Genomic DNA, 21039 nt, shown 5'->3' on the forward strand with positions numbered 1-21039 from the left:
TAATGGCTTATTAAGCCCAATTAATGAAATTTCTCAATCTTTATATATACCCGTAGTGTCGGGGTTAAACACGTCTGGGATTATCAACCGAACCGATGGGCGTTCAGGAGGAATCGACCATGATTTTCGTTAGCACACTTTGTTTAAGAATTTCGGTAGAATATGACCAATAAGACGCGATTTTTTTATTTTTTTTATTTTTTTTTTATATATATAATAAAAATAGCTTCAAATACTGAAAAATTATAACTTGTTGGACCGAAATATTCTTAATGGTTGTCCGATGCTGCGGTTGTATGCGACAACAGACCATAAAATCATAATTTCTCATTTTCTCAGTTAGTTTGGTCTAAGGAGTATTATGGTCCAAGGAATCATATTTTTTTTTAGTATTTGACACGGTGAATATAAATCAAATTCAGGTACGAGGTCATATTTTATAAAATTTATAAACAATTAAGCCGCATCGAATTTATTATTTACTAAATAGCCGCAGTTATTAAATTCACATATCAGGTCATCTTTTTTATAATTTATAAACATGTTGTTCAGCTCAAATTATTAAATTTAAATGTTTATACTAAAATAAATTCATAATATTAGGTACTTCAAGGTGATGTAAATGGGAATTGAAACACTAAAATCAGGCCTAAAAATAGACCAGTCCTATCTACTGTTTTAATCACATCATCATCACGCATCAAGTCGTTTAAACAGAATCTTCAAGGGTGTAACAAGTGCCATTGTTTCTAGCATGAAGAATATTCATGGTTTCAAGTTTTACACGTTAAGAAGAACCAGAATAAAGAAAGCCTTCCAGAGAACTAATTGCTAGCAGTATTCTCAATAATAATAATAGTATTTTTTTTTATCGCATCAGGTTCTCAGACGTGACAAAGTGATTGGTAAATGGCGTACATATTTGCTAAAAAGGAATATTCTAATAATCAGTCAGAGTCGTAAAAACAAAGAAGAAGTTGCAACACAACAAACCATCCAAAGCTTTCACAAGAATAATATCCCTAGAAAAATGTCAGTCAAAAGAATATACAGAGTTGTTCATTCGCTGGGGAACATAATAAAAAGGAACATGACCGGAATGGAAAGAAGAAAAAAAAAGGCTGGCAAGTCATTGTATCATCATAGGGTTGGTCAAATCTAATCAATCCTTTTTTTTTTTTCTTGATCACAATATTGAGCAAGCCTTCTGCGACTTTTTCTTCTTCTTCTTTTGCTTTGGAGGCTGAAGAACCACCTTAATGGCTGCATCGAAAACGGCCTTCACATTCTGCCATTACACACCAACATATATACATTAAAGAAGAAGATCAGTCAGACCAGGAAAAATGCATGTCTCTAAAGAAGGAAAAAGTAGTTGTATTGCATTTGTACCTGCTGTGTTTTTGAACTACACTCGATATACGCTGGAGCTCCAATGAGTTTTCTCAGTTCCTCGCCCTTATAAACGAAGCAACAGTGAAAAATATATCAAGCATAAGAGAACCAACTGAAACAGTCAAAGTCAGGCCACAGAGGCAAATTTACCTGAGGTGTGGTGATTGGCACTGCACCAGGATGGTCGACGAAGAACTGTTTGTCGTCCCGAAGATCTGCAAATAAATATCTCAAGCTAAGGAATCCCTCCAAATTAAGACACAGTTTTGGACCATAAGATCTGAGATATCAGATCAATAAAACTTAGATCTTGGATCTGACAGCCAAAATACTTGTACGATTTCTTATCTGTCACAAATAATTTAACATCCCAAAGCATCTAAGCCAAAGAACACCAGACATATTAAATACTCCGGACCCCAGATGCTCCTAATCTATTCTATTCAGTATTTGTGTAGCAGATTCTCATTAGCCATTGCATCTAGAACAAAATCCAACAAAACCTTATTTTTTAGTATTTTTTCGTCCTAGATAATATTTTGCCTAATAAGCCAAAAAAAAAGGACACGTTCATCATGGGATATGATCTTAGCGGGTATAGGTTCCGGCGTAAATTGTAGCCTAATAAGCCAAAATATGTGATATGCTCGTCACGTAAGAAGATCTTACCAAGTTTGGTTCCCACGAGAATGATTGGGACACCTGGTGCGTAATGCCTCAGTTCAGGAATCCACTGCGATTGTAAACAGTAAGATTATATCAGAAAGCGAATTACGCAGATAATCAATGTCACATGTAAATTACATGTGACATGATGTAATGTAATAATACATGGGTGGGTCAGACTCAGACCTTCTTTGCAACATTTTCATAGCTGGCCTTGCTTATGAGAGAGAATGCAAGTATAAAAACATCCGCTCCTCGATAGCTCAAGGGTCTTAATCTGTTATAATCCTCCTGACCTGTAAAGCAAAATCTTGATATAGCATCTAACTCGAAAAGAAGAAGAAGAAGAAGAAGAAGAAGAAGAAGAAGAAGAAGAAGAAAAAGGTTAAAAAGGTCATAGTCACCTGCGGTATCCCAAAGACCTAGGTTAACAGTGCTTCCATCAACAACAACATTAGCACTAAAATTGTCAAATACGGTTGGCACATAGTCCTGTCATACATTAAAAAAAAAAAAAACTTATATAATTTCATCTTTAGAGAGAAAAATAGAATCACAAATCCGATCGGCACTAAACTTCTAACAATAAAAGACAAATCGAAAGGTTAATTAAAACGCATTCTTGTCCCACCACTAGGAAAGGTCAATGAGCAAACCTGCAAGCCTAAACCTTCAATAGCTCGCTCACATTTTTTTTAAATAGTGTTTCTTCTGAGACATCATTATAAATAAAGCAAGTCATAGTTGCTTAGATATGATCTTCCCTGATATTTATAAAACAGAAATGACACTTTGATAAAGTGAATGGCTTCGAAATCCCAGAACTGTACTATACTTTGCATGGCGTGTATCAACAACAACAACAACAACAAAAATCAATCTTTCAAAGAATAAAAATGGCGGATTTAAACGGAAGTGGTCAGAGTTACAAGAATAGATACGAAGACTTGGTCCAAACATAACCTACCACTCTAGTAAAACATATTCACATCCTATAATGTACTTTTTCTTAAAGCCAAACAAGTTAACTTTCCCATCACATAATCCTACCTTGGAACCTTGAACGCTGGAAAACAACGAGCGTGAAAAATAAATAAAGAAAAATTAAGATTAAGAGCAAAACCCCCAACTACTCAGGTGACATGATCAAACCTCTATTAGTGCAAACAAAATGCTTCGCTACAATTTACTTCGAAACGTGACTGACTGCACAGTATTCCCTGGAGATAAAGCTAAAAACCTTGCACTCCGAAGCAAACAGAAACAGAAATGTGCAGAAATTGAAAACACAGACCCCAGAAACCCAATATTTTCATTCAAATTCTTGAGAGCGAAAAAAAGCGTAAAGTGAGAGAGAAAGGACCGACCGTAGGGAAAGTGTTGCTGGTGTAAGAAATCAGCATGCAAGTCTTTCCAACAGCTCCATCGCCGACCGTCACACACTTGATGAACCTCGACGCGCTCATTTCCAGATCTCTCTATAACCAATCAACCACGTCTCTCTCTAACCTAATCCAAGAGAGAACAGCTCATCTGCTCAAACGAACCAACAGACCATCAAAATCGAAATCGAAATCGAAACCACACAAAAGCCCTAACCCTAGAAAAGCCGAAATTGAAAGTGAAACTGAGGCGAAGAGAAAGAAATACAGAGAGAATGAGAGAAGAGGAAAAGGATGACCTGTTAGAGAGGGGATCAATATTGCGGTTGAAAGGTTCGGCTCTTTCGCTCACTCGCTGACCTCTTTTGTGTGTGTGAGAGAGTCTCTCTCTCTCTCTCTCTCTCTCTCTCTCTTCTCTCTCTCTCTTTCTCTGTTTGGCCAAAACCAAAGCCAACCTTGTGACAGCTATAACTCTCACACTCGCACCTTTCTTAATAATACCTTACCATATACCGCAGAGGTCCACTACCATATTTTCGTATTTATTACTCAAATTTTGTGTTGCTTTGTTCTTTTCCTATTAAAATGCATGTCTGTCTTTTTATTGCAAGTATTTGCTAAGGAAAAAAAAAATAAAAGGCTTTCTTTATTCCAATCTTGAATTATAGATTTCGTCAATTCATCTAACGTTCTTGCTTGCACATACTTGAAATTTTAATCATGAAATTCTTTCAATTGTATAGTCAAATTTTCTTAGTTGACCGTGACTTATGTTATGTAAATAGTTGGGAATATATCATGTAAATAGTTGGGAATTTGCATATTGTATAACATTATTTGAGTAGTTTTTTTTTCCTTAGCTTGTATGATTTACAAGAGAGATATCAATAAACTAGATGTGATTAATCATGAAATTTGATTTACAAGTAAATCATGTCAAAAACCATTTTTTTATGTTTATTTTTTTGTGTTTCTAATTTTTTTTTAGGACAGCGAGTGCGAGTGTATTAAAGGTATTTTTATCCTATATATTAGTATATATACATAAAACAATTTTTATTATCCACGCATAAATATAATTTCATGCACTTTACAAAAAAATATCTTCTTTTATAGGACTAGGATTATCAAGTTATTCAAGTAACACAATATATATATATATATATATATATATATATATATATATATATATATATTAGTCATGTCATTTGATTATGAGCAACGTGGCCACCAATGAGTTAGTAATGGCACTTGTGTGCAAGGATGGCATGTCCTATGAAGGCTTTCATTTCATCTGTAGACGTGCGTATGAGCATGACTCGACCTCCAATTGAAGGCCCATATTTACCGTACGTTTAATTATTCATCCCATATCTATGTAAGCCTAAGAATAAGGAAAGAGAAACTTTTTTTTTAAATGGAGTATTAAATAATCTGTTTTGTGGTGGACGAATTAAAAAGAGAATTGTGGAGAGCAAAGATTTGAGAATTTGTGGGAATAATTGCCGAGGGAGGCAATATTTTTTAAGTAGCCGGTAATTGCGCTAATTAAGCAAAACCCAAGACGTGAAAGTGCACATGGGGGACCTTTAAGTACCAATCATCCATATCACATATTCATCCATGTGCTTTTTGGATTATTTGAATTTCTTTACCAAACCTTCTCATAAAACCTAACCATTGTCCTCATATGCTTGACTTTTTCCTTTCCAAAAAAAAAAATAGCAAGGGAGGGAATGTACATACATTACAACCCATCAAATCCCACATTTTATCTCCTCATTTTTCTTTCATATGAGATTCTATGGCTATCTATCTTCACAGTTCACACCATAAATATCATTAAATAGAGTAGGGACCACCAACCAGCCGGCTAATCCTATCTTCTGGGGTCCACTGTTTTTTTTTTCTTCTCTTTTTTATCCTGCAAAGGGCTCAATTTGATTTTCAAAAAATAAAAGCAGTGAATGAACTAATGAAGCGGGAACGCATTCAAGTGGCAAAGTGAAGATTCTGCAACAAACGAACAATGTATTTCTGGATTATGCTAAAGTCAAGACTCCAGTTTCGAGTCTCTTGGCGCCAAAATCAACAACACTATTGATCCCACAAGCTTGTTGTTGGTCTCCACAAAATCGATTGGGACAATGCATTACTTGCTTTTTGGCACTAAATCAAATGGCTAATTGAGGCAATTATATGTCCTCTACGAGCCAGCCACCAAAGATGTTCTTCTGAGTAATTTTTGCCGTTACAGGACATCATGGGCTTAAGCTTAAAGAAACAAAGTCCAGTTACCTAGATATTTTCAGGGGTTGTTTTGATGCATGAGAAACGTTCAGAAAATATCACCTTTACTACATTATACAGAACCAAACTACATTATTAGCTTCAGACAATCTTGTCCTACTGCGATCAAGGTTTTTTTTTTTTTTTTGAAAATACATAAGGTTACACATAAATAAAATAAATAACAATAAAAAACAGGATTCTTATTTTGTTACATGATAAATAATACTTTAGGAGAAAGAAACAAAACAAACTGTGCTCTATACACTAACCGTCAAACTTATTTTTTTATTTTTTTGAAAAATGACAACGGTCAACTAAGAGCTTCCAATTGTTAACACGGGAGGAGTGACGACATTTCAGGTCTTCACACGTGGAGTCAAGTAAAGTAGTCAAACCTTGATAGAAGCATATTTCTCGCCCATCGGACCGCCTTTCTGCTTTTGGAACTGAATGTACCGCAATGTGCTGGAAAAGAAAGAATCCGAAGTGACGGTCCTTGACTCGCTCTGCAACTCGTTGGTGATCAATTCAAGCAGCCCCTGAATCGCCGAGGGTGTGATCTGGGTATTTCCTTTCTCAAAAAAGTAGACGTACCTGATGATGATATATGTTTATTTGGAGACACACGAAGATGTTAATGTGTGTTGAAATTGTTTGACTTCAAGTTTCAAACATAAAAATAAAATAAATAAAATAAAATTTACTGACTTGTTGAGTATTTCGACAAATAGTGTGACCGGTCCGCTGCTACCTCGAGTAACACTGGCCATTTGCTGAGCAGCATTTGCGATCCTCAAAGCACGCTTTAGACAAAGTAAGACCCTACAAGTAGAAAATATCAACGATTGATTATAGCATGTCTTAACCACTAATAAAAGAAGTCATTGCCAAGAGCAAAGATGTTACCTTTCTCCGTCTTTAATGCCATCTTGATCATCCACCCAAAAAAGATGGGAACACGCATACACAGCTCTGCACTGATCAGGTTTCTTTAACAGTTTTGCGGAATACTGAGAAGGAAAAAAAGAATCTATCTACCTTAGAATGTTAATTTGATGATGGTTAAAACAGCATCAAAAGCATTAGAGAACTTTTTACCCCTGTCGCCTTGTGTGTTAAGGTATCTCTGTTCTCGACACCAAATACATGCATTCGTTGCAGAGTACCAATAATCAAATGTATAGCAGTCACCTGGGCTTTAGAATCCTGGAAAGTAAACAGTCTCATGTAATGGTAACTTCATGACCATCGACAATTGCCAGTTTCCTTGGAAAATATTTGACTAAAATGAAAAGAAATGCCCAATGAGTGGGTGAAAATTACCGCGATTTCTTCTTCGTAAAGTACAAATGCCTGGGTGAAAAATTCATAAGCAACGTTCTCAAGGTCGCAGTCATTGGCTGCCTGGACATCACAAAGACACTATTAGTATTTCCAAGATCGTTTCCCTGTGAATACAGATTAGCAGATCTCGTACCTCAGCACACTGCAGATACAGTCTTAATGCCAACTCCGGAGACGGAATAGAAGAAAGAGCTTCAATTATCTGGAATTTGGCATATAGAATTATGTAAAACATACAAAAAGCATAAGCATAATAGTTATTTGGGAATAAAAAAAATAAAATTAATACACAAAGCATACGCATAATAGTTATTTGGGAATATATAAATTAAATTATACTTAAAGAACATATACCCAACACATGAATGGGAAAATACTTTTTGTACAACATATAAAAAAATAGAGAAAAAAAATATTCGAGAGTGAATTGTCCAAGAAAAATGTACCGAAATTATTTGATGACAAATTTCTAAAGAAAAAACATCAGAATTTTGTTCTTTGAGACCATGTAACGACAGTCAACAAAGAGGTGATTCCTATTAGAAGGAAAAGGCGGGGATCAAGAGCATTGCACTAAAGAATGAAGTTTTGACCCGGATATAAATGAGGGATATAGACCTCATCCTATGATGTATGTTCATGAAGACATTATTACCCATCAAATACCATCTTCTACCATTATATACTAAAGACAAGAATAAGAACTGTGCATGGAAGATATTTTGGTAAGCAATTTTGTACACAGAATCTGACGCACTTATAATTAATCACCTCAGTTAAGAGTTGGAAGATTTTTTTGGGTGTTGCGGTCACTTCATCTTCTTCTTCTCCTACCACTTCTCCATCTTGGCCTTGTAATCGTCTAATCAGCTGCAAGATAGCATGGAATTTTCATTTGATAGTTTACTAAGGGAAAATGCAATATGATAACAATTAACATATAAACAAACTTTGGAAAATCAGAAGGAACATGCATACCCTTAGTGCCGAAAATATTAGAGCAGGAACTGTAAAAGGTAGCCGCCTTGGTCCTCCATTCATAACATGCTTCTTCACAGTACATATCATCTGCACGGCCAGGAAATTATACACACCCTAAAATCTATATACAGCCTTATAACTTTGATACGAACTGATTTTTTTTAATACACTGAAATACAAAAAAAATGAATTACAATGCGATATTGGACTTTCGAGAGGTCCGTGCTCTCCCACATGGAAATTTCTTCCTCTCTCTAATTTCTCATAACATTTTTCATTCCCATTTCTATGCTAATCACTCTTATTTTTAAACTAAATAACTTTTAAGTATTATGTATTTAATCCCCTAATTATCTCATATTATTCTTTTACCCGCAATAATACCTAGTTACTAACAAAATTAAACTTCAAGTAAAACAGGGAAAACACAATATTACCTTTAACATCTCTTCGGAGTCGTCGTTATAAAGCATGTGTATGAGACGAGCAACGGAATTTTGCTCTTCATTGAAATCTTCTTCGTCAACCTATTAGTAACAGCAGAATTTAGTAGCAGAAAACAGAAGGCAGTTATTTGGACTGCGTAAATACAAAAATCTAGATGCAGATTTTTTTTAACGTGAACAAATCTAGATGCAGATGTTACGAATTAATGTTCTTTAAAAATTAACAGTTGTATGTGCACCTCATCGATAGAAGTTTCATCCAAATCCTTTATGAGCCCTTTTATTAATTCAAACAATACTTCAACCTGCAAAGAACATACTTACATTTTAAAGCAAAAAGCTGACCAAATATGTTAGATAGAAAGAAACAAAAAAAAAAAAAAGAAGAAAAAAAAGAAGAAAAAAAAAAGTGTACCTTATCAGCAGAGGAGATGCAAGTGTTGTTTTTCATTATGTTTTGAATAATAACCATTGCCATGACATTATTTGTTCCATTATCAAGGAAATCCATAACACGGGGATAATTAGAAAGCGTCAAGGCTGTCACAGTATCGCTGTATTTTTCCAACGGAGCACTTAAAAGTGCAACAACCTGTTTAGTTGCTCTTTTATCTTCAAGCTTTGACTTTCCAGAGAGCTTCTTCACACATGCTCCCTATAAGCAGATTGGTACATGTGATGTTTTAGAGAAACATACAATTCGTTGCATTGAATTCTAAATGGGTTATTATAAATGAGCTTACCAGCACTTGATCAACATAATCAAGACGGTCAGGGTGTACACGAAGAGTAAATGTAAGAAGAGATACATACAACGAAATGGCTCCTACAATAGGCAAGTCAATCTGGGCTTCTATAACCTGCAATGAAATGCAAAATAAGGTATGTAAGCATTAAGAGGAAGCTGAGATAGATATACGCTTCTGATTTATACTCCGGATTTATTCAAGAAGGAATACCAAAGTTCCTTTCATAGTACATAGCTTGGTTGACGTAAATAACTGTAGATCCCAATTAAGAGGAAACTAACCAACAACCTATTTGACTATATCAAGACACGCTGATTAGACTAACTAATATACACTCTTTAAACTATCTAGGAAATTTCAACAGCTATTAGACAAGCTGAAACTTTTCTATCATTTACTCCACTGATTTTATTCAAATTCAAAATTGTTGTAAGAAAATAAAAATAAACATCTTCGAATTAAAGCCATGATGAGATTGCAAAGTCAATTTTCTGGATAAAGGAAAAGACAAGGAAGCTTCCGTTTATATATTGGGTGAAAAATATAATTTGATCAAAACAGCAACTTACGGGAATAGGATGCTTACCTTTCCAATGGCAGTGCTTAATTTAGTAAAAGCTTCCACTTGCAAAAATTCAGGTAATACCTGGTGCGAAAAATCCAGAGTTAGCAAAATGTAGAGATACAACTAGATCCAAACATCGAGATTAATAAAGTATACATAGAGCTTACTTCAACATCAGATGCGGCATAATTTGACAGCCTCTCCATTAGTTGAGACAGAACTGTCTTGGTATCAACTGTTGGCTACATATTAGAAAAGCTTGTAGTAAAAAACATTTTAAAATATTCCAAAGCTGGCTACAGTATAAAAAAAATTATTGCAAGGGAAATGTGGAAATGAGTTCGAGAAATTGAAATTCTAGAGAACAGATAATATGGTCAACAAAAGGAAATAAATACAATGGAAAATTAATCTATAAATAAGTGATTTCGATCTTGAAAGACGTTAGGGAATATGATAGTATAAGATATATTATTCACCTGAAGCTGTGGGCAAGCACTTAGCAAGGTCTCTAAAGTCTGCAAGTGGTAGTCATCTGGGAACACATGAATAATGCATTCCATCAAGTAATATTGAGCAATGTCATCCTTGCAGTTGACAACCTGTGAGCCAATTTAGATTTAGAAAAATGATATAGAAACTGTGACCAGTTATACATAATCGTATATAGAACTCAGAAAATGAGCTAGCTGACAAGACCTGCTCTAACACCCTGGGAAGAACAGTCTCTCTGTACATTTCAAGATCCACTCCTTCTATCTGACCAAGAACGTGCAGATTTTTCCCTACCTAGCAAGACAATTGAAAAAAGACTAAGAGATATATCACGAGATCTCAAACACTTGGAATTCAAGATGTGAGATCACACGTACGAGGTCACGGAGCTCGCTTCTTTCCTTTTGCAGCTTCTCTCGTGTTTGATCGGGTCCCTGCAGACCAAAATTCCAATTGAAGGCCTCAACTGAAGATCGTCAAATGTATGAATCATTCACAAACACCATAACACCTGCATGGCCAAAAATCATGCCCTCATGGTTCACTTTTCATCCATGGCATGCTTGTAGTCTGGTCCCATGCTTTTTTTATTATACAGACATCACGCAGATAAAAGAGAAAAGGGAATTTTTTATTTTTACCTGGTGTTGCATTCTAACCCACAACTTATTCATCTCTGTAAAATTTTGCAGCACAAAATCTACGGCATCCATGACGGTTTCCTCGCCGCTGCAATGAAGCGGAATTCGTTTTTCTTTTCACTAAACTCTCTATTCTCACAATAATTCGAAATAATGATATATGTACAGGCATTATTCCAATACGATAAGTATCAGCTGAAGCAAACCACTTCTCTTTTACCTTTCATACTCGGAGCCAATATCAGGCAGCTTATCTCTACTGATTTGAGCAAGATAGCTTCTAAGAAAGAGGCCTCGCATGGGATTTTGAACGCCGCGGCACATTTCAACTAGATCTTTCAGAACGTCCTTAGCCAGAGCCTCATTGGACCTAATGTACACAGATCCAACGGTGCATAGGAGATACCTAGTGAACGAACAACACGCCGATTTTTCACATTACTGAATTAAGTTATTAAGGCAATGCTAGTTTGGCATGACTTCGAAAACTAATATTGCTCATCCAATTGACTTTGTAAGAATGTTAAGTGCGATCACTCACAATCTAGGCAATACGTTACCAGCGTGTTGAACCAATTCGTATAGGTCGACAATCGAGACGCCGTGCTTGCTCTCATCCTTGAAATACATCTCCAGCTTTCTCAGCTCATCGAAAGCTCGCATATCTGCACGTACAAAGTGACCTAACTGTAAGCGAAATATCGGATCGCGGAATGGAATCGGCTCAATATCGAGGACATAGGATCAATCGAATTCGGCGATCAAAAAATATATACAGAGCTCGTAGTATTTGTGAGGCGACAGCTTCGATGTTCGGAGTTCCGATAGCATTTGAGCAGAATGCTTGAGAGCCTCTCTTAGATTGTTCGCGTCCTGAGAAAAAGAAAAATAAGAATTAGAATTCTCGACTCTTGGAAAGAACTGAGATATTGAGTCGAGTCGGAGAGGATGTACCAGAGCGCGGTGCAAGTAAAAGGCGTGGTGTTGAATTCCGGCGATTCCCTCGGCGAGCCATTTCTCGTCATCGTCGATTCCGTTAAGAATCATTATATCGAGCTCTCTGGCTATGGATGTCTCCGACAGAGGAAACGAGAGATTGACGAATGGTTCCTTTGCAAAATTAATATTCTGTGCCTAAAATTAGCGATTTCACGTTTATTAAATTATTATATTGCAGTGACGCGACTTCAATTCTATCGCTGGCAAAATCGCAAATAGATTGTCGTTTCTTTCTTCGGCAAGAGGTAATTGTCGTTTTCATATGATACAAGAGGTAATTGTCGTTTTCATATGATACAAGAGGTAATTATTATATTGCAGTGACGCGACTTAAATTCTATCGCTGGCAAAATCGCAAATAGATTATGTCGTTTCTTTCTTTGGCAAGAGGCAATTGTCGTTTTCATATGATTACAAGAGGTAATTATTATGTTTCCTTCGGCAAAGGTTTTCTCATTTACGTCCGGATCTGTTTTTGGCTGCTGAGCTAATGACTATCAGAGAGGGAGTCACCTTCGGCTTTATTCTAGCTTTAAAGCTATCTTTGTAATTTTTCCTTTACTTTTTGTTAAACGTAGCGCAAATGTTGTAGCTCAGCGATATGTATTATAGCCGATTTGGCTCCTGCTCCTTGTAAGCTAATATAAATCCTTTTTTCCTAAAAAAAAGTGTCCAAAACCTTTTTTTTTCGAAGTTCCACAATAAACATCTTACTTTGTAAATTTGGCTAATGCCAAATCCAAATCTTTGCAAATAGTAACACACACACAAAAAAATTTAATTGGATCTATGGATGAGATATTTACACATATGTGAATCTATTTGGACATTGAAAAAAAATATTATGCGGGTCCAATTTTCAAAGGAAATTTATTTTTAATGATATGGTTCTTGTACAACTAGTAAATTTTGTATAGTTTTATTTTTAATTTTAATGATACAAAATTTATTTTTTATTTGTATAGTTTTATTTTCATTCTCTATATTTGAGTTTCATAAATTAGTAATGATTTCTTTTATGGGCGTGGATATGAGCCACAGAAGTCTCAAGAATAAAGGTCTTTTGAGAATCCAATAATCAACAACAGATTAAGGTTAGAAGATTTTGTTGGTGGTTCATGATAACCTACTGCTCTTGTTTTAATTGTGTTTGTGTGACTCAATTTAAAAAAAAAAAATATTTGATTTTTATTTGCATATTTTCAACATTTTCGTGGTAGAGCTTTTTAATAGAAAAACAAAGATAATCATGGATTTTGTGTTATAACAGTCCTAAAAGGAAATGTAAAGCTCTGTATACATAAGGCAATAAACAAAGGAAGGTGATATTGTGGGTTTGAGGTGGTATATACTTTATTATGTCTCAATAATATATAATAAATCTTCTAGAAGCTATCAAACAGGCTGCTGATTATATTAGTTTTTAAAATAGGTTTACAAAATAATCAAAATTTGTCTATGATTATAGAAAGTAACTCAAATGTACAAGTATCGTGTTTCAATAATTTGTTGATCATATGATTAAATTTTGTGAAAGCGATAAATTGTTTATACGTAAATCGACAAAAAAATATTAATTACAATAAAAAAAAAATTGGCGATATAGCTTTGATTATGTTGCTAAAAATTTGAGATTTAGACTATTTTGGTAATCAATTAATTTTTTAGACGATTATTTTGTACCATTTTTCTGTTGAAAAGCAACCAAAGCAGTCAAAGACTCCCAACAGGGTAGCTAAAGAGAACAGCCGCTATGGAATATTCAACTCTAGATAACCCTACACTGAAACCTAATTATTTTTCTCAATCATGTTTGTATTAAAAGACGAGGTTTATCCTTTTTATTTTTCGTGGTGCTTTCGAATTCTAGTCCCACCAAATTATACCAACACATCGCATATTTTAATTTAAGTAATTTGTCGTCTTCAGTTGTAGTTTCTTGCATGGACACATCAAATTCAGAGACGGGTACAAGTTGAAATGTCTTCGTGAATAGTCTCATGGCGGGCTTTCATTTTTATTTTATTTTTTATAATATAGTTTTTTAAATGATCTAAATGCAAAATTTATATAGTACAATATCACCATTTAAAGTCTAAAAAGATTACCGAAGAGGAATCTATTGTCCTTTGCTGAAAGGATTGCATAACCAATTTCATGATTAGAAATAAAAATCGTAATAATCGTACGATGAAAAAGGTAATTACGATATCAATATTCTCTGATTTTGTATGCAATCGTTTCACAATCATCTTTATTTTACGCTTTTTTTTGTACTTGATAAAATCTTCTTCACTTTCTTAAGGTTTATCTCAAGGATTCGGTTTCACTGTCGCGTAGAAGTTCGATCAGGAAGTTTGCGAAGAAAGCTTCGAAGATAAGTTCTTCGCCAGAAAAGCTGCAAATGCGATTTGAGATGATTCAAAGCTTGTCCGAGTTGTATCTGATTTGTGACTTTTACTCCAATCCAAAGCAAATCACGAGTAGAGCTAAAGAGAGCCATATTTCTCTCCTCCAGAGAGAGGTCTCAGAGTCAGAACCGAACGATCTCGGTTGGCCTTTCGACGGAAGAACTAAACCTGAAAATCCGCCGGCGGTGGTTCAACCGGCGATGAAATCCCCGGTGAGGTTCGAATCAGATTTCACCAAAGAGGAATCGAGTTCTGGTTCGGTTTCTCTTTCTTTTGATGTTGTAATTTCGTCTCCGGAATCAATGCCTGGTTGGCCTCTTCTGATGATTCCGGCTCCGTCGAGCTCCGACGATTCTTCGAGCGAATCTCCGGCGAGTCGATCGGAGTTCGATCTTCTTCTCAAAGAAGCTGAGAGGTTCGAATACGAGGACTTGAAGATCGCGACTTCAAACTTTTCATCAGGTGATTTTGAATCCGATTTATGATGTTTTTTTAGTCTTATTAAAACAGGAAAAAAAAAATAATAACAGAAGAATCTGTAATTTAACAGTTAATAATTGTTAAAAAAAAACAGATAATATAGTTGGAGAAGGTGGTTGTAGCAGTGTATACAAAGGGGATTTGAAGAGCGGGAAAAGAGTGGCGATCAAAGTATTGAAGGCGTACAAGGAAGCTTGGAATGACTTTTCATTGCAAGTCAAAATCGCTTCTTCAATAAACCACCAAAACATTGTTCCTCTCCTAGGAATATGCTTGGAAAATGGCCTTTTGATCTCCGTCCACGACTTTTTCCCCAATGGAAGCTTAGAGGATTACTTGCACTGTAAGCAACTGCCCAAAAAATATATTATAATTTTTCTATTTAAATTTTTTTTCTGATGAATAAAAAAATTTTATTTTTCTTTTGTGAGACAGGCAATAAAAGCGGAGCGGTAATTCCGTGGAAAGCGAGGCTCGACATCGCAGTTTCGATCGCGGAGGCACTAAATTACATTCACAAAGAAGGTATTATTCACAGGGACGTCAAATCTTCAAACATTCTTCTCAACGGCGAGCTTCGAGCGCAGGTCTGTTAGTTCAATCAACCACATACATATGTTTGTATGTTTGTGTGGATTAAATTCCATTTCTTATAAAAAAAAAGGTCACAAATTTTAAAAATTAAATCAAAATGTCTAGCTTATTTTTCTTTCAAAATGTCTATGCAGTTGATTTTTTTTATCAACCATAGTTCAAGTTAAAATATATCACGCATGAAGGTCTAGATCACGAGTTATGAATTTCTTAATAAAACATTTATTAAAATTGTTACTGTTAATTGGATTCGTATTATAAAAAATAATTCTTGATATTTATAATCCTAAAGTTATGCGCGTATATGTTTATAGCTGTCTGATTTTGGACTGGCCATTTGTGGTTCGGAGGATTCGACTTATTTGATCGACGGTGATGTGGCGGGGACGTTTGGGTACATTGCGCCAGAATATATTACGTACGGAATGATCAGTGAGAAGATCGACGTGTACGCTTTCGGAGTCGTTCTTCTCGAGCTTTTGTCCGGAAGAAAGCCGATCTCTGCCTCGGCTCCCAAAGGACAAGAGAGCTTGGTCAAGTGGGTAAGCAATTCTTTTATTCGAGTCTTCTCAGTGACAATATGTTGGGCTTTTCAGCTTCTTATTTATAGAGTTAGAGTGCTTATACAGTCGGAGAAACTGTTGGATGGCGGAGATTACGCGGCACTTGTTGATCCCAAGTTGAAAGGGGATTTCGATTCCGCTCAAATGCGGAGAATGGTTTTAGCGGCCAGGCTTTGCGTTTCCAAGTCCCCTAAAACTCGGCCAAAAGTATGGCAGGTAAAAAAAAAAAATTAGGAAGTGCTCTCAATTTCTTCATGGAAGTTCATGATAGACCTTTTATTCGGTGATACTTTGTAAGCTCACAATTTTTGTTTCTCTCGCACAGATTTTGAAGTTATTAAAGGGGTACAAGGACTATGCTAATGAACAGTTCAATTCAACCATCCCGAAACGACGACTTAAACTTCGGGACTTTTTAAATCAACCACTAGACTAGTACAACATGTGTGCATATCAATTCATTGCTTGTTTATTTAGATAAAGAATTCATTGCTTTTCATTGAAAGACTTTTCTCATTACTATAGAGCTTACAGCTTACAAAAAAATATGGGGACCACGAAAAATCAAAAACGTGGTCCAAGTGTGTGTGTGTACATATATACATGTCTGTGTTTGAAAAGAGAGAGAAAAAAAAACATCAAAGAATCAAAAGAGAATAGTATAGGGCAAGGCATGTATGTCTAGTTCCGGGAAGTGAGTCGCTCGTGGCCACAACCCAGTCCTCAAGCTATACTCTTGATCTTGCTCGCCTTGCTTATCATGTTCTTGCTTATTTCTCGACCCAAATAGCCAATCGTCCTCGTCATCTTCGTAAGCAATTTGCTGCTCTGTCAACCGATCGATGCTCGGTGGAACCCAGTCCTCGATCAACATCTTGCACATGGATGATCTTTTCGAGCGGCGTGATTTGTGTTTCTTTGCATCGACGGTGCTGTGTTGCTCGGCTTCTTCGGCGTTCTTCTCCAAACGTTTTGTAAAGGGCTTCTCGGCTTCAACTTGGACGTTCTTGTTCTTCTCGGAGCATTCCGTGAAGGGTTTCTTGCCGGGTCGCCCGGCTTCTTCTTCGATTTTTTTCTCGGGACGTTTTATTAACAGTTTCTTGACAGATTGCTCTGCTTCGACTTCGACGTTTTTCTTCTCTGCAGAGGGATTCTTGTCCGGTTCGGTTAAAGAGGCGTCTGGAGCACTATGCTTCTTCAATGGCAACCGAAACCGTAATATTATTCCTGTGTAAAATCGAAGATTAGTACATCTTAGCCAACAAAACACACAAAAAAAAAAAAAAAAACTCACTTTTACTCTCAACTCCATCGGTCGATTCTTCCTGCCTTTTCCTCTTGTTTGTGAAAGTAATTTCGGTCCTATCGGGAACGTTTCCGATTCTTGTGGAATAGGTCGGCGGTTTAAATTCCTCGGTGACATCACTTTTTAACGACATCGAATCATCGGACATGGCCATCTGAGCATAGCCTTTTCTCATCGTGGCTTGCTTTGACTGTCTATTGTGACTCTTTTCAGCTTTATCACCGTGTTTCTTTATGTTTTTCTTCAAGCCCTTCTCTCTTCTCATCAATGTGTTTATTTCCTCCATTTCTTTTTGGAGCTATTGAAGCACCAGAATTACGCAATCCATGAGATTGGTTGGACATAGTAAAAAGCAAACAAGATTGGAAACCCACAGGGCACATTTACTAGAACCCCTCGTACTACTCGAACGAACCATCAATACCAATGGGAATACAATTTTTTCCGGTAAAACCAGAAACCAGAGACATCAATGTCTAGCTTTTAAAAATATAACCAGGAAACAAAGAAAAAACAAAATTAACTTTGAAGATCCATAAAAAAAAAAGAGCAAAATCTGGGCGAAACCACGGTCACCACCACAACTCAAAGAGTTGAGATATCCGCACCGCAGCAAAAAAAAAAGTGCATCTTTGCGATTGGGTCATGAAATTTAAACATTATTATCAAACCTTTTTTCAATTTAGACGTTGATTTCATTATATTTTTCTTGTAAACAAGAATTATAGACGCTATCAAACTTAACCTAAATCAAAATTGTTTTTTTTTTTTAAAAAAAAATCCTCAATCAATAAATGAATGGTATCAATCAAGTACCAAAATCAATGAACAACGAAAATACTTCGTATAAAATCAGGTCGAGCACAAACGGGAAAACCAATAGCCCAACGAACCTTATTCAAGGCCTCGTGGCTCGAGCGTCTTTTCGACAAGGCCTCAGGCGAGAACGGCAAACACCGAGACATCGTTAAAATCTCAAGATCTGAGTTTTGAACGGCTTTCCGACTCTATAAAGAAATTCAAAACCTAGGTCTATGGACTCTATATAGCGCCAAGAACCTAATCGCTATCCACAGTACTTCTCGGATCCGAAAGCGCGAAACTTCCTTGGCTCTCTGAATGAAACCTACGAACTATTCCCAGAAACGTAAACCGACTTCTTTCTCTAACCCTAAACGATTGGGCTTTGTATTTATAGGAGATTTGCGACCGACCTACTTTGCTATGCATATTACGTTAATACCCCTGATTCTTTTCAAAGCGGTATCGAAAACGTGTACGTCGTTTTGTGTTTGGAAACGACAACCAAACGAAACGAGAAAAAAAATAAAATAAAAAAACAAAAAAAAAACATTGCATGACTATCCCTTAGCTTTATCTTTTCTTTTTAAGGATTTTTTTTATACAAACTAACCGATTAAAATTAAGTGTTTAGTGAAATGATCAAAGTTTTGTAAATTAGTGCATTATAGCCACTTATGAAGCCTTTTCATGTTTAAGTGAATTTGTTTTCTTATAATTTCAAAATAATTAATATAATTATTCAAAATTTTAATCCACTATTTGTTTAATGCACTTTTTATATATATCAAATAGTTTCAAAAACTAATTTCATCGATAAAATTAGGTAAAAACAAATTCAAAAACTTTAATCACACTTACAATTTTGTTAATCCAGTTTCAAAACACACAAACAAGTTACATCATTTCGGTCAAGATACAAAATTTCAAAATATTTAATCTTGCATTAAAAAAATTAATCTACTTCTATATAAAAAAAAAATCAAGTTTGAATCCTCCATCTAAATAAGCAATAAAATGGTAATAAAATGTTTGAAATATTTATTTGACATAGTCATCTGCTACGAGAATGTAACAAAGTGTCAAATATTTAATCCATTTTTCTATAACAAAAACACTCAAACCGAAGAAGAAGAAGTTAAATTGCACGAGCTGGACGGGAATAACGACGGAGATCGACAACGACGGCGATGGCCATCGACGGAGATCGACGATTGGTGGCGATCAATGGCGATATCAATCGACGGAGATCGACGATTAGTGGCAATCGACGGCGATGGTAATCGATAGAGATCGACGATTGATGGCGATCGACAATGATGGCGGTGGAGATGGCGATCGACAATGATGGCGGTGGTGATGGCGATCGACGATGATATTGGTCAATCTCCTTCCACCCACGCATCGTCGTGCCGTGAAACACCTTCACGCGACTCACCATCGCCACCGGAACGAGCTCGTCCATCAACTTTGCGAATAGCGCCGAGAATTGCAGCAAAAAAGTCTCGCACCGATGAAGATCGACAATGGTGGCAATCGTCGATGATTGCGACGAGATCGACGAAGATAAATAGATATTGCGATGAAGATGGTGATCGACGAAGATAGACAGAGATGGCGACGAATATGGCAACAGTGATGGCAACGAGATCGACGGAGATGGCAATGAAGATAGTAACGGAGATGGCGACGGCCTTTCGAACGGCAATGGTGATTGATCGAGAGCGTTTTGGAGTTTTTTTTTTTTTTTTTTTTTTTTTTTTTAGAAAGAGTTGTGTTTTAGGGTAACCATAAGATCAATAGTGTGGATTAGCAAAAAGGTATTTTGTGCTTTTTCAAATTTTGGACTTCTTTGTCTCAACTTTATAAAGTTGAGTTATTCTGCCAAACTCAAACTTAAAAATGGTTAAGTAGTCACATCGCCTTTTTTGTTGGCTCTACAACAATTTTAAACTAATGGTTGCTTTAAAGTTGTTTAAAAATCGATTTTTTTTCAAAATGTAAATGGGTATATTTGAGATTTTTTTTTTCGAATAAAAGTATAGATTGATAGTCTAAAAAAAACAGTGAACAATTCATTTAACAAAATTCATAAACATAAAGAAAAATAACTGTTACAACTTAAAAAAATGCTATTTATGCGACCCTCATTTGCTACCGTACAAAGATTAAAATCTTTGAAATAGTTTTAACCGTTCATAAACATTACAACAAAAATTATTAAAACATTTATAGCTCCTAAATAAATAAAGATTAATTAAAAAAACAATATCACATGCGATTTTCGCTCTGTTAGATATCCACTCGGACAAATAAAAATTCACATATACATATATATATATATATATATATATATATATATATATAAATTAATCTAGTTTTTTCATTGTTCTTTTCCTATAAATATTCATGGAGCTTGTATATTTGGAAAGTCGCAGTAAACTAATAATATATATATAGGGCTGGCCATGCATAAGCAACTTAAGCCATTGCATAGGGCCCAAAATAAATTTGGAAAAATTAAGGCCCATTTTGAGCCTTGAATTTAAAGTTTAAAAGCCCATTTATTGACTTACATATAAGTGATAACCAATAAGAGAAGCAAACCAGTGTAGCACTATCGGTGATGGATTGCAAGAAAGCACGTAGCAATCAGCAAGGTATGAACGCACATGCTTCCTTTTTTATTCTTTTTTGTTTTTTTTTCCTTCTCTAAAAACCTCAAAGTAATCACTTATTAATTGTTTATTAACTATTTCTTTATATTGTTTGAAGCCTTTTAGTGATTTTTTTTTTTTTTTTGCTTCATCGCGATAAGAATCACAAATTTGGAGAAAACAAGAGAGATAAAGACAAGTAAACTTGACGGATGGATACGATATTTTTTTGCATGGAATTTTCAAGTTTAATCTTTCTAATTCATTAAATT

The 21039-nt window shown here is 35.5% G+C and overlaps 4 protein-coding genes across 6 annotated transcripts; 1 reads left to right on the forward strand and 3 right to left on the reverse strand.

Annotated features, from left to right (window-relative positions):
- Positions 1–921: 921 nt before the first annotated feature.
- On the reverse strand, positions 922–3976 carry ROP2 (RHO-related protein from plants 2). The gene is made up of 8 exons (XM_089618599.1): positions 3743–3976; positions 3429–3594; positions 2466–2553; positions 2248–2357; positions 2065–2128; positions 1546–1610; positions 1393–1458; positions 922–1288 (listed from the first exon to the last, which is right to left on the reverse strand). Exons 2-8 carry the CDS (start codon positions 3525–3527, stop codon positions 1187–1189), a joined length of 594 nt encoding a protein of 197 aa, XP_089474725.1. The 5' UTR covers positions 3528–3594; positions 3743–3976; the 3' UTR covers positions 922–1186.
- Positions 3977–5776: 1800 nt separating this feature from the next.
- Positions 5777–12086, reverse strand: LOC149392482 (vacuolar protein sorting-associated protein 35B-like). 2 transcript variants are annotated; one of them, XM_089619543.1, is made up of 22 exons: positions 11911–12086; positions 11733–11829; positions 11498–11621; positions 11177–11362; positions 10957–11044; positions 10693–10749; positions 10520–10609; positions 10300–10422; positions 9988–10062; positions 9842–9901; positions 9250–9366; positions 8922–9161; positions 8746–8811; positions 8498–8587; positions 8058–8147; positions 7851–7949; positions 7213–7281; positions 7059–7139; positions 6834–6941; positions 6642–6745; positions 6444–6557; positions 5777–6329 (listed from the first exon to the last, which is right to left on the reverse strand). In XM_089619543.1, the coding sequence occupies exons 1-22, from the start codon at positions 12001–12003 to the stop codon at positions 6125–6127; spliced, it is 2376 nt and encodes a 791-aa protein (XP_089475669.1). In that variant the 5' UTR covers positions 12004–12086; the 3' UTR covers positions 5777–6124. The 2 variants fall into 2 exon arrangements, with proteins under 2 accessions (XP_089475669.1, XP_089475670.1); XM_089619544.1 differs by lacking the exons at positions 11733–11829; positions 11911–12086 and having other exon boundaries at positions 11517–11535.
- A 1914-nt stretch (positions 12087–14000) lies between these two features.
- LOC149392483 (protein kinase STUNTED-like) lies at positions 14001–16472 on the forward strand. Of its 2 annotated transcripts, none has more exons than XM_089619878.1 (7): positions 14001–14154; positions 14261–14828; positions 14941–15189; positions 15282–15433; positions 15755–15982; positions 16070–16219; positions 16329–16472. In XM_089619878.1, the coding sequence occupies exons 1-7, from the start codon at positions 14113–14115 to the stop codon at positions 16437–16439; spliced, it is 1500 nt and encodes a 499-aa protein (XP_089476004.1). In that variant the 5' UTR covers positions 14001–14112; the 3' UTR covers positions 16440–16472. The 2 variants fall into 2 exon arrangements, with proteins under 2 accessions (XP_089476004.1, XP_089476005.1); XM_089619879.1 differs by having other exon boundaries at positions 14019–14154; positions 14296–14828.
- A 24-nt stretch (positions 16473–16496) lies between these two features.
- Positions 16497–18470, reverse strand: LOC149392484 (uncharacterized). Its single transcript, XM_089619880.1, has 3 exons — positions 18203–18470; positions 17298–17607; positions 16497–17230 (listed from the first exon to the last, which is right to left on the reverse strand). Exons 1-3 carry the CDS (start codon positions 18272–18274, stop codon positions 16650–16652), a joined length of 963 nt encoding a protein of 320 aa, XP_089476006.1. The 5' UTR covers positions 18275–18470; the 3' UTR covers positions 16497–16649.
- Positions 18471–21039: the final 2569 nt, after the last annotated feature.

The sequence above is a fragment of the Urtica dioica genome, chromosome 7 (genome assembly GCF_054948205.1).
Source record: "Urtica dioica subsp. dioica isolate 48M chromosome 7, U.dioica_male_clone48M_v1_H2, whole genome shotgun sequence".
Classification (NCBI taxonomy): domain Eukaryota; kingdom Viridiplantae; phylum Streptophyta; class Magnoliopsida; order Rosales; family Urticaceae; genus Urtica; species Urtica dioica.

Coding starts and splice junctions, on each gene's coding strand:
- LOC149392482 (XM_089619543.1), bottom strand. CDS start 12,003: ATGATTCTTAACGGAATCGACGATGACGAGAAATGGCTCGCCGAGGGA. Junction 11,045..11,176: donor ATTGGCTCCGAGTATGAAAG/GTAAAAGAGAAG, acceptor GCTTCATTGCAG/CGGCGAGGAAACCGTCATGG. Junction 7,140..7,212: donor TGTATCTGCAGTGTGCTGAG/GTACGAGATCTG, acceptor TGTGATGTCCAG/GCAGCCAATGACTGCGACCT.
- LOC149392484 (XM_089619880.1), bottom strand. CDS start 18,274: ATGTCTCGGTGTTTGCCGTTCTCGCCTGAGGCCTTGTCGAAAAGACGC. Junction 17,608..18,202: donor GCCACGAGGCCTTGAATAAG/GTTCGTTGGGCT, acceptor GTGCTTCAATAG/CTCCAAAAAGAAATGGAGGA. Junction 17,231..17,297: donor CGATGGAGTTGAGAGTAAAA/GTGAGTTTTTTT, acceptor GATTTTACACAG/GAATAATATTACGGTTTCGG.
- LOC149392483 (XM_089619878.1), top strand. CDS start 14,113: ATGATTAGAAATAAAAATCGTAATAATCGTACGATGAAAAAG. Junction 14,829..14,940: donor GACTTCAAACTTTTCATCAG/GTGATTTTGAAT, acceptor AAAAAAAAACAG/ATAATATAGTTGGAGAAGGT. Junction 15,983..16,069: donor AAGAGAGCTTGGTCAAGTGG/GTAAGCAATTCT, acceptor GTGCTTATACAG/TCGGAGAAACTGTTGGATGG.
- ROP2 (XM_089618599.1), bottom strand. CDS start 3,527: ATGAGCGCGTCGAGGTTCATCAAGTGTGTGACGGTCGGCGATGGAGCT. Junction 1,611..2,064: donor TCTCGTGGGAACCAAACTTG/GTAAGATCTTCT, acceptor ATTTATTTGCAG/ATCTTCGGGACGACAAACAG. Junction 1,289..1,392: donor GTAGTTCAAAAACACAGCAG/GTACAAATGCAA, acceptor GTGTAATGGCAG/AATGTGAAGGCCGTTTTCGA.